At 43.2% G+C, this 12,898-nt stretch overlaps 1 protein-coding gene across 1 annotated transcript in view; it reads right to left on the bottom strand.

Annotated features, from left to right (window-relative positions):
* Positions 1 to 12,898, bottom strand: part of dnah2 (dynein, axonemal, heavy chain 2) — a 208,258-nt gene that overhangs the window by 179,745 nt on the left and 15,615 nt on the right. The window contains 1 exon segment of the mRNA XM_014206991.2: positions 6,383 to 6,540. Coding sequence (XP_014062466.2) covers positions 6,383 to 6,540 — 158 coding nt within the window.

The following is a 12,898-nucleotide window of genomic DNA, read 5'->3' as shown; positions in this document are numbered from 1 at the left end:
TGGCAAATCTAACATAATTGGCCTAATGTTAAAATAACAGGAGGTGAACAAGTGCACGTGTGTGGGTGCGTGCGTGCGTTTGTGAGTGTGTGTGTGTGTGTGTGTGAGAGAGAGACCAGAGAAAGAGGGCAAATGAAAGAGAGAGAGGCTGTTGAAAAGAAAGAGAGTGATGAAGGTTGAAAATGAGAGGCAGGAAGGATGAGAAAACAGTGAGATGCAGAGAAAGAGAAAGAAGGTCAAGCGAGATAGAGAGAGAGAAAAAGAGAGAGAGAAAGAGAGAGAGAGAGAGAGAGAGAGAGAGACAAAGAAAGAAATAGAGAGAGAGGCCACCAGGAGGACAGAGGAGAGAGGGCAGGCTGGAGCTAACCACACATTAATCATGCGTCAGAGCTCCACGGTCATAGCAGCACATACACTCACAGATAATATACACAAACACATATGAACACACGCACGTGAACACGCACGCACCACATCGACTGACCCTCCTGAGGGTTATATAAACCTAATAAACCGATCTCTGCTAACACTCACACACACAACCTCTGAATCTGACCAGAAACGCAGCCCTTTGATTCTTGGCCGTCCCCACATAGCTCTCTTATAGTCTAAACTTTGATCGATCCTCTGTCTTAATGCATTTTGCACACCGACACTCTCTCTCTCCCCTCAGTGTTAGATTGGTGTGAGAAAGAGAGAGGGCTTCAGCACCTGGTTTATTGCTTTATGAAGTCAAGGTGATGGCTGACAGACAGGCAAGCAGTGCTGGTCTCTTTGTTATCACTGGGCTTTCTCTCTTACAGGCTGTGTGTGTGTGTGTGTGTGTGTGTGTGTGTGTGTGTGTGTGTGTGTGTGCGTGCGTGCGTGTGTGCGTGTTTTGGGCTCAGGCTGCAGACACAAGGCCAGGGACTGCTTCCTAGGGCAGACGCTTACACCACACTGCAACACACTGACTCCCTCCTAGATAGGAACCCTAAGTGTTAAAACAGGTCTCCCCTACTCCCTCTCTTCCTCTTCTCTCCCACTCACCCTGCCTCCTCCTCCTCTGCCTCTCTCCCTCACTTCAACCCCTCCTCCTCAGCTCTCTCCATGCCCTATGGCTGAACCCAGTATAGACTGTGATATTGGCCGTGTGGGAGACAGCCTCAGAGTGATATCTGACTGGAGAAAGAGAGAGAGAGAGAAAGATGCAGAACCTGGCCCTCTTAACGAGCTTGGAGATGTATCAGCATTTCTTTACTTAGCTCCCCTCCACTCTCCTCCCCTCAAGCGTGGCCACATTTAAAATGCCCAAATGCAGGACAACGGGATGATTGTGCGGGACATTTGCATTCCCCCTGACAGATGTAGCCTACTGAATATAATTATAGAATATGCCTAAAATGCATCGTCCAATTGCAACGTCTGCCTATGCCCACACAGTCTCAAGAACATTTAATATTTTTTATAACCTTAAACACCAAGTTAGGCATACCTAATATCAAATTAGGTCATCATCACTGTCAACGTTTTACAGTGAAACGTCGAAACTGCATCTGCATGCCAAACATTACTTCTCCCTCTCTGTCACGGATGCCATGTTTTTTAAATTGTTTTATTTTTTATTTCTCCTTTATTTAACCAGGTAGGCTAGTTGAGAACAAGTTCTCATTTACAACTGCGACTTGCCCAAGATAAAGCAAAGCAGTGCGACACAAACAACACAGAGTTACACATGGGATAAACAAACGTATAGTCAATAACACAATAAAAAAATCTATATACAGTGTGTGCAAATGTAGTAAGATTAGGGAGGTAAGGCAATAAATAGGCCATAGTGGCGAAATAATTACAATTTAGCAATTAAACACTGGAGTGATAGATGTGCAGAAGATGAATGTGCAAGTAGAGGTACTGGTTGCCCTTAGTTTGAAGATGTAATCCGGAGACAGTGTCACGTCCTGACCAGTATAAGGGTTATTTGTTATTGTAGTTTGGTCAGGACGTGGCAGAGGGTATTTGTTTTATGTGGTTCGGGGTGGTGGTTTAGTTAGTAGGGTGTTTGATTTATTATTTCCGGGTTTTTGGGTACTGTTCTATGTTAGTGTATTTCTATGTTCTGTCTAGTCTTTTGTATTTCTATGTTTTGTTTATTGGGGTTGGACTCTCAATTGGAGGCAGGTGTTTCCTCGTTGCCTCTGATTGAGAGTCCTATATATGGGTATGTGTTTGGTTTAGAGTTTGTGTGAGATTGTTCCATGTATAGCTTATGGCCTTACAGGACTGTTTATTCGTCGGTGTGTTCGTTTGGTGTACATGTTTATTTAGGTTTTTCCTTCTTTCCATAATAAAAGAAGATGAGTACACATATACCCGCTGTGTTTTGGTCTCAATCTGACGACAACTGTTACAGACAGGTGTTTTATACAACAGCCTTCTGTGTTCTCTTTTTGACTCCCTCCACATTTGCAATCAAACGGTGGAATTTTCTGCATCTCCTTAGCGGTCATACTCTGCTTCCATCGGGCATTCAACTGATTTCAAAACTTGGTCCTCTTAGTGATATCTTTCAAAAAAAGCTGCGTTTGAAAGAATTACCTACACATACTGAGTCTATGTTATAGACAGAATGCTACATGGCAGACCAATCCAAACTCATCTCTTGGCATGTCCTGCCCATCCATTATCTCAGCCAATCATGGGTAGCGGGAAGGTTTCTGCCTTTTTCCGTGTCTAAACCAACTAGGCTCGTAATTTAACCATTTTATACATATTTACAGATGGCAAGTAATGAGGTGGTAAAATCAGGTGGTGTTTTTGGTGTGACAGTAATGTTATACTATGCTATTACATTTGGTTGTGTTATGTAGAATACTACTTTAATTATTATGTGATCTTCCAAGACATTGATTCAGCTTTGATCTAACTTTACCTAATGGGCACCATTGTGAGAAGTGGCGGAGCGACGCTCTTGGTGCACTCTGGCAGCACTACACCCCTTCTCGCAAAATGTGGTGATGCAGAAAGGAGAGACCACATGTGCGGCTGTTTTATAAAAATCTGGGAATATGTGACCAAGGAAACATTTCTGGTTGGTCTCAGGGAATGTAAAACAGTTAGGACAGGAGACTTTTAAAACGGATTGAGTGAAGTAGCAGCAAATGTGTTGAATGAGCAACTAATGAGAAACATGGAGAGCCTCACAAGTTTGACGAAATTAGTTTATAGCCTATCTTTCAGTCTGATAAGGCTATTTACTTGCTTTTGTAGCTCTTAGTCAGAAGCACGCTTTTTGTAAGTAGTTAGGCCTAACTGTCCTCTACAAGTTTAGCTGGAATTTTGCCGGAAAGGATTTGAGAAATGATTGGTTAACGATAGGCCTATGACATAGGCCTACCTCTCGATCTCAACAACTATTGGAGAAGTGTTGAACATCACCAGTACCACATCCTTATGATATACATCTATCTATGAACGCAAAGTGACTGCAAGAGACAGGTTGGAATGTACGAATGAAATACGGGACAAATCAACCTTTTCTTTCAAAACTAGTGGTGTTTGAATTTGTTGATAAAATATGGGACATGATTATTTGGTTGCAGGACGCTGGACAAAGGGCCAAAATGCGGGGCTGTCCCGCACAATCCAGGACATGTGGTCACCCTACTCCCCTCCTCCCCCTTCTCTCTTATCCTCACCTAGCCGGGGATGGCTCTCTTGAGAGAGCTGATGGAATGTGCTTCATTTTTTAAAAGTGGCTATCTCGCAGACGGACAGAGGCATCCCAGTTCAAAGATAACGGAATAGTGAAAGGACACCACTTGGGTCTGAAACATTCTTGGCTGTAAACGGTTCCAACACCCCACTCTTATACTTAACTTGTCTCCCGGAAGATACCACATAACCACATCGCAGCAGCTCTGTCTTATGCTAAGATACAGTATTAGGTGATATGGCTAGCCTCAATGTACAGTACCAGTCAAAAGCTTGGACACACCTACTCATTCAAGAGTTTTTCTTTATTTTTACTATTTTCTACATTATAGAATAATAGTGAAGACATCAACACTATGAAATAACATATTTTGAGTTGTCGAACACTGTTTTTGGTTACTACATGATTGCATATGTGTTATTTCATAGTTTTGATGTCTTCACTATTATTCTATAATGTAGATAATAGTAAAAATAAAGAAAAACCCTGGAATGAGTAGGTGTGTCCAAACCTTTGACTGGTACTGTAGATATGGCAGGGCTATTGACTCTCATATGAATCCCTAAACAAACCCTGTGTATGATACTACTGGATAGAGGGCAGAGAAGGGATCACTGAGAGAATCAAACATGACAATCATCTCTGCAGCACTCCACCAATCAGGCCTTTATGGTAGAGTGGCCAGACGGAAGCCATTCCGTAGTAAAAGGCACATGACAACCCGCTTGGAGTTTGCCAAAAAGGCACCACCCCTACGGTGAAGCATGGTGGTGGCAGCATCATGCTGTGGGCATGTTTTTCAGAGGCAGGGACTGGGAGACTAGTCAGGATCGAGGGAAAGATGAACGGAGCAAAGTACAGAGGGATCCTTCATGAAAACCTGCTCCAGAGCCCTCAGGACCTCAGACTGGGGCGAAGGTTCACCTTCCAACAGGACAACGACCCTAGCACAAAGCCAAGACAATGCAGGAGTGGCTTCGGGACAAGTCTCTCAATGTCCTTGAGTGGCACAGCCAGAGCCTGGACTTGAACTCGATCGAACATCTCTGGAGAGACCTGAAAATAGCTCTGGATACTTATGATGAGGGGAAAAAACAAATGTGGAAAAAGTGAAGGGGTCTGAATCCTTTCCGAATGCACTGTACTGTATGTCTCTAAATGGTTCTGTTCATGAGGTGCTTTAGAGCCATGTTTGGCTGCACCAGTCCCACCCTATACTATAGACTAGTGCCTAGTCACTAGGGTACAGAGGACTATCATAGAGAGAGTAAATGCTGTAGTCATCAGCTATGCTATGGGGCTTTCACCTCCCCTCCTATCCCACCCCTCTCCCCCTCCATTGATCGGGAACTAAGCACTCTCTTTAATTGGGTGGATGGGGTTGATCGCCCGTGCGGACGGCAGGGGCCCTGAGGAGTATTGGAGCCGTGTGTGTGTGTGTGTCTGTGTGTGTGTGTGCGTGTGGAACGATTTGGCCTCTGCGCTACCATTGAATAAAGCTGGGGCCCCGAGGCTCTCAGAGCAATCACACATCACACACCCTGGCGGCCATAATGAAGTGAAGCTAGCCTCCCCACTACCACGCCTGACAACGCTGAGCTGAGGCTGAGCTCACTGACTGACAACTGAGAGGAAACAACAAGTTCCAGCTTTCGTTCTCCCTCACGCTCCCTGTCTTTCTGGATCTCTCTCTCTCTCCCCCACTATTACTCTCTCTCTCTCAATCTCCCTCCTCTCTCGCTCTCAGTCCATCTCCAAATCCCCAGCCCAACTTTACTGAAACCAACAGGTGAAGAAACTGTTGACGAACTCTCCTGCTCAGTTTTAAGACTTATTTTCTTAGCAAGACGTTGTCATACACCTTGTCAAGTTGCTCATTGAAACTCCACAAGAGAGCTCCACTATAGGATAAGCTGATGTAACTTAACGCAAAAGCTCCTTTATAAGCTCGGAGACAGACGCGCTACTACGCTATTTGCAGTGAGGTGCTGTCATTCCCTAGTGCGTTCACCATCACTTTGAAGTGAGGTTGCTGTCATCTGCTGTCAATACGCAGAGGAGCTACAGTAGCTAGCTGCAGTGCGTTGTTGCTATCACTTAGAAAGGAGACACAGTCGTTTTCCTCAGGAAGAGAAGGGACGTCTATAAGCTTTACATTCAGCAGGAAGGTGTAGGAACTTGGATTAAGTGTCATTACACATGCAATTACTAGTGAGTGATGTTGATTAATTGTACAGTGTGTGTGTGTGTGTGTGTGTGTGTGTGTGTGTGTGTGTGTGTGTGTGTGTGTGTGTGTGTGTGTGTGTGTGTGTGTGTGTGTGTGTGTGTGTCAGAAAATTATAAAAATAAGCCTTTCGTGAAATAACACTTGACTATTTTCCTTCTTACTGATTCTGGCTTTGCTGATAGCTACGTTGAGGAAATATTTACTTACTATGACTGAGATATGTGGTTGTCCCACCTAGCTATTTTAATATGAATGCACTAACTGTAAGTCGCTCTGGATAACAGCGTCTGCTAGATGCCTCAAATGTAAATGTGAATGTGTGTGTGTGTGTGTGCATTTGCTGTGTAAAACACGTTTGGGTTTGTGTGTGTGTGTGTGTGTGTGTGTGTGTGTGTGTGTGTGTGTGTGTGTGTGTGTGTGTGTGTGTGTGTGTGTGTGTGTGTGTGTGTGTCTGTCCTTACTTGTGGTGCAGCTGTGAGGCGTGCAGGTAAAGCTCCTTCCAGGCCAGGCAGCACTGAATGCAGTCGTTGAGGGTCTGCTTGCTGGACACCACATAGCCTTGGAAGATCCTGTCCAGGGAGATATCTCTGCAGCACAGCCGGATAATCTCATTACTCATCTGGAACAACAACAACACAGAAATGATCAACAACATCAACAACAGAGGCAAGATGCAAGACACCACATTACCAGTAAGGCTTGTGTAATACATGAGTAGAAATGACTTAGGCCTTGAGTTATGTATAGAGCCTTGAGTTATCCTGATTACTAGACCTGACCAGGAGAAACTCAGGCCCCTAGTTACCATGATGTGGCCTCACCAGGAGAAACTCAGGCCCCTAGTTACCATGATGTAGACTCAACAGGAGAAACTCAGGGACCTAGTTACCATGACGTAGACTCAACAGGAGAAACTCAGGCCCCTAGTTACCATGATGTGGCCTCACCAGGAGAAACTCAGGCCCCTAGTTACCATGATGTAGACTCAACAGGAGAAACTCAGGGACCTAGTTACCATGACGTAGACTCAACAGGAGAAACTCAGGCCCCTAGTTACCATGATGTAGACTCAACAGGAGAAACTCAGGCCCCTAGTTACCATGATGTGGCCTCACCAGGAGAAACTCAGGGACCTAGTTACCATGACGTAGACTCAACAGGAGAAACTCAGGCCCCTAGTTACCATGATGTGGCCTCACCAGGAGAAACTCAGGCCCCTAGTTACCATGATGTAGACTCAACAGAAGAAACTCAGGCCCCTAGTTACCATGATGTGGCCTCACCAGGAGAAACTCAGGCCCCTAGTTACCATGATGTAGACTCAACAGGAGAAACTCAGGCCCCTAGTTACCATGAGAAACTCAGGCCCCTAGTTACCATGATATGGCCTCACCAGGAGAAACTCAGGCCCCTAGTTACCATGATATGGCCTCACCAGGAGAAACTCAGGCCCCTAGTAACCATGATATGGCCTCACCAGAAGAAACTCAGGCTCCTAGTTACCATGATATGGCCTCACCAGGAGAAACTCAGGCCCCTAGTTACCATGATATGGCCTCACCAGGAGAAACTCAGGCCCCTAGTAACCATGATATGGCCTCACCAGAAGAAACTCAGGCTCCTAGTTACCATGATATGGCCTCACCAGGAGAAACTCAGGCCCCTAGTAACCATGATATGGCCTCACCAGGAGAAACTCAGGCCCCTAGTTACCATGATATGGCCTCACCAGAAGAAACTCAGGCTCCTAGTTACCATGATATGGCCTCACCAGGAGAAACTCTGGGCTCCTAGTTACCATGATATGGCCTCACCAGGATAAACTCTGGGCTCCTAGTTGTAGACTAAAACAATTCCTGGTCAAGTCATTTGGCCAAGAAAAACCCACAAAATAATCTACAGATACCCCCCCCTTACCCTTCCCTCTCTCTCTTTCAACTCCAAGTCTCCAGTCCAAGTGTAACATTTTGTTCTCCTTGGAGTATGTATGATTTTTCATATTCATAACGCTAAAAAGCCAGGTTGAAGGCCCTGGTATCCCCCTCCAGGGTTGGATCGCACCAGATGTATGCAGATCTACATCTGTTCTGTGCAGCCTGGCCGGCTCAGACTCTTGATGCAGGTGTGGTTTGTATTATTATACCACGCAGAGAGAGAGAGAAAAGGCCTATGCTTTAAAGGGGTAGTGTATAATTCCACCAGGCTCACATTTCAACGTTTCATAAACCCCCTATTTAATGTGGTGTGCTTGGTGTCAGTCAGCCATCGCTATCCTGTCTGTCACACTCACATAAGCACAGGTAGGATATAGGGGAAGGGACAGAGAGTGGGGTAGGGAGAGAAGAAACAGGAGAGAAAAAGTGTGTGAGAGAGAGGAGGGAGAAGGGACAGGAGAAAGAGAGAGAGAGAAAAAGAGAGAGGAAGAGAGAAACAGACACAGAGACACAGAAAGAGAGAGTGACAGAGAGAGAGCGAGCGAGAGAGAGAGAGCGAGAGAGAAAGAGAAAGAGAGAGAGTGGAAAGAGTCAAAGGGAGGAGAGTAATTATTGGGGATGATGTATATAGTGGCGTATGTGGAATGACAGCTTCCCTTTCATTTCTCTGATCAGTGGTTTAATCCTGACAGAGGAACAGCGGGCTGGGGAGCTGAGCCGCCCTGCTCTGCGTGTGTGTGTATGTGTATGTGTGTGTGTGTGTGTGTGTGTTCGAGTGCTCACGGCACCAGGAAAATGTGTTCTACAGGCTGATTACACCGCCAAGCAAATGCCGCTTTTAATGAAAGAGGGGGAGAGAGAGAAAAACACAGGAAATTAAATTGATATGTAAATGACAGAAATGATCATTTGGCCTGAAGGTGGAGAGTGCTAGAGCATTAACCAGCTTATGAGTTAATAATGATCTTTTCTTCTTCACTGAGAGACAAAAATGGAGAGCGAAAGAGAGAGGAGGAAGAAGAAGAACGATGAAGACAACACACTGCCCAAATAAAGGAAACACTTGAGTAAATGAGGGATAAAAAGTATATTGAAAGCAAGGGCTTCCACACAGGTGAACTTCCTGAGTTAATTAAGCAATTTCAAGGCCATTATGCGTAGGGTCAACAGTGATGTTTTGCTTCAATAGAGTGATCAGGGGCGTGCAACTATAGTTTTCCTTCCCAGAAAACACATTAGTGCAACACATTCGCCAGAAAATAGCTTCATTTTCATCAGATGACAACAGAAGTGCAGCACTATTTGGCTGGCAGCCACACTAGTAAATGAGCTTAAAATGAAAAAAAACAAGATCTTTTTTGCCAAAACAATGCATGGCTATTATATTTCTAATGTTTATCATAGAAATGTTTTGCTTGAAGATATACTTGCATCTTACTGGAGAAAAGTAGGCTACACTGAGAAAAGTACCAGAGAAAAGTAGCTACCCATCAGTCAGAGTGCTGTCTGCTGATAAGAATGCCTTTTGGTGAATTCTCATCCAAGTGGAGAAGTGCTACTGAAGCACAAAATTTGTCTGATGCCGAGCAGAAATTACAATAAGAAGCATTTTAGATCTGTGTTTACAAAACTCAGCAAGATATTAACGTGACCTCTGGTATAATAATGACCAGTTGCCCATTATTTTGGCTACCGTGACAAGAAGAAAAGATATCATGACTTTGAAAGAGGGGCTCCACCAGGCACTGGTACCACTAACTTTTTTGCAGCGTCACACAACAGAATACATTTGAGTCATCATCTTATATAGTCATTATCACGTCATTCACAATGCTTTATTAATAAGTGTAGTGCGCTATAAAATCTGTGTTGTGGAGAATGCAGACAGAATCAAGGAATCAAGACATTAAAACGGAATTCAAGAATATTCCAAAATGTATTGAACTTAGTATTATATAAATACTGAACATAAATATAAACGCAACATGCAACAATTTCAAAGATTTGACTGAGTTACAGTTCAGATAAGGAAATCAGTCAATTTAAATAAATTCATTAGGCCCTCATCTATGGATTTCACATGACTGGGCAGGGGTGCAGCCATGATTGGGCCTTGGAGGGCATAGGCCCAACCACTTTGCAGCCAGGCCCACTCACTGGGGAGCCAGGCACAGCCAATCAGAATTAGTTTTTCCATACAAAAGGTCTTTATTACAGAAAAAAAATACTCCGGTCGACGTACTGTCACATACTCTAAAACGACATTGGAGGCAACTTATGGTAGAGAAATGAATATTACATTATCTGGCAACAGCTCTGGCGGACATTCCTGCAGTCAGCATACTAATTGCACGTGTGACACGTGTGACAAAATTGCCCATTTTAGAGTGGCCTTTTATTGTCCCAAGCGCAAGGTGCACCTACAGTATGTAATGATCATTCTGTTTAATCAGCTTCTTGATATGCCACACCTCTCAGGTGGATGGATTATCTTGGCAAAGGAGAAATGTTCCCTAACACAGATATAAACAAATTTGTGCACAACCTTTTAGAGAAATAAGCTTTTTGTGCATATGGAAAACTTCAGGTATTTTTTATTTCAGCTCATGAAACATGGGGCCAAGACCTTACATGAAATAAGATAGGAAGCTACATACAGGGTCAGTATCAATACCAAATTTACAATGTGCAGGGATAATGGTGTATTTAAGGTAGATATGTACATATAGGTGGGGATTAGGAGAAAGCCTTCTGGTAGATGGAAAGGTACCCAAAATCCTTCTTAATTAGATGTGAACTCCAAAATAGCCTATGCCTACCTGGCAGAAGGAAAACATGATTCTTTGCATCAATCCAGTTGAATTAAAAGGGTAACAACACCCATAAATCTTAATTTCTTCGATTTTTCACAGGCCTCAAAAGCGGTCTCCTGATGTGGTTTAAGCATTGTTGTGGACATACAACATCCAATTTGATTGTTTTTCTATTAAAAAAGTACGATTTTGTGAGAGAAAAAACAAACAAAAAATTGGGAAAAACTAAATGGTGAAAACGGAATCAGGGATACTTTTTTTTACAAAATGCATAGGGCCTTAGAAGTACAATAGACTACCAAGAAGATATTTAATAAATACGCTGCTACATCATCCAAGCAGGAATGCATGATTAAAATATATTTATATACAACTTAATCCAGTGATTGTCATGAATTTTGGGTTGACAATTAGGCTATTTCTTTTATTTTACTGTCAAAACAGGGCTCCAGAATTTTCCTTCATCTTTATGTGCACTAATATTATATATACAGTTGAAGTTGGAAGTTTACATACACCTTAGCCAAACACATTTAAACTCAGATTTTCACAATTCCTGACATTTAATCTGAGAAAAATTCCCTGTTTTAGGTCAGTTAGGATCACCACTTTATTTTAAGAATGTGAAATGTCAGAATAATAGTACAGAGAATGATATATTTAAGCTTTTATTTCTTTCATCAAATTCCCAGTGGGTCAGAAGTTTACATAAACTCAATTAGTATTTGGTAGCATTGCCTTTAAATTGTTTAACTTGGGTCAAACGTGTCGGGTCGCTTTCCACAAGCTTCCCACAATAAATTGGGTGAATTTTGGCCCATTCCTCGTGACAGAGCAGGTGTAACTGAGTCATGTTTGTAGGCCTCCTTGCTCGCACGAGCGTTTTCAGTTCTGCCCACAAATGTTCTATAGGAATGAGGTCAGGGCTTTGTGATGGCCACTCCAATACCTTGACTTTGTTGTCCTTAAGCCATTTTGCCACAACTTTGGAAGTATGCTTGGGGTCATTGTCTATTTGGAAGACCCATTTGCGACCAAGCTTTAACTTCCTGACTGATGTCTTGTGATGTTGTTTCAATATATCCACATCATTTTCCTCCTGATACCATCTATTTTGTGAAGTGCACCAGTCCCTCCTGCAGCAATGCACCCCCACAACATGATGCTGCCACCCCTGTGCTTCACTGTTGGGATGGTGTTCTTCGGCTTGCAAGCCTCCCCCTTTTTCCTCCAAACATAACGATGGTAATTATCGCCAAACAGTTCTATTTTTGTTTCATCAGACCAGAGGACATTTCTCCAAAAAGTACAATCTTTGTCCCCATGTGCAGTTGCAAACCGTAGTCTGGCTTTTTTATGGCGGTTTTGAAGCAGTGGCATCTTCCTTGCTGAGCGGCCTTTCAAGTTATGTCGATATAGGACTCATTTTACTGTGGATATAGACACTTTGGTACCTGTTTCCTCCAGCATCTTCACAAGGTCCTTTGCTGTTGTTCTGGGATTGAGTTGCACTTTTCACACCAAAGTACATTCATCTCTAAGAGACAGAACAAGTCTTCTTCCTGAGCGGTATGACGGATGCGTGGTCCCATAGTGTTTATACTTGCGTACTATTGTTTCTACAGATGAACGTGGTACCTTCAGGCGTTTGGAAATTGCTCCCAAGGAGGAACCAGACTTGTGGAGGTCTACAATTTTTTTCTGAGGTCTTGGATGATCTCTTTTGATTTTCCCATGATGTCACGCAAAGAGGCACAGAGTTTGAAGATAGGCCTTGAAATACATCCACAGGTACACCTCAATTGACTCAAATGATGTCAATTAGCCTATCAGAAGCTTCTAAAGCCATGACATCATTTTCTGGAATTGCTGTTTAAAGGCACAGTCAACTTAGTGTATGTAAACTTCTGACCCACTGGAATTGTGATACAGTGAATTATAAATGAAATAATCTGTCTGTAAATAATTGTTGGAAAAAATTATTTGTCTTGCACAAAGTAGATGTCCTAACCGACTTGCCAAAAATATAGTTTGTTAACAAGACATTTGTGGAGTGGTTGAAAAATTGGTTTTACTGACTCCAACATAAGTGTATGTAAACTTCCGACTTCAACTGTAGGTCTAATTCAATTGGTGCTAATTCACCACCTGAGGAGATGGAAACTCAAAACACCAGATCGCTAACTCTAAATACACTACAAAATGAAAAATATGTGGACACCTGCTCGTC

This window comes from Salmo salar, chromosome ssa07 (genome assembly GCF_905237065.1).
Source record: "Salmo salar chromosome ssa07, Ssal_v3.1, whole genome shotgun sequence".
NCBI classification, from domain to species: Eukaryota; Metazoa; Chordata; class Actinopteri; order Salmoniformes; family Salmonidae; genus Salmo; species Salmo salar.
The sequence above is the reverse complement of the archived record's forward strand: the minus strand, read 5'-3'. Positions and strand labels throughout refer to the sequence as shown.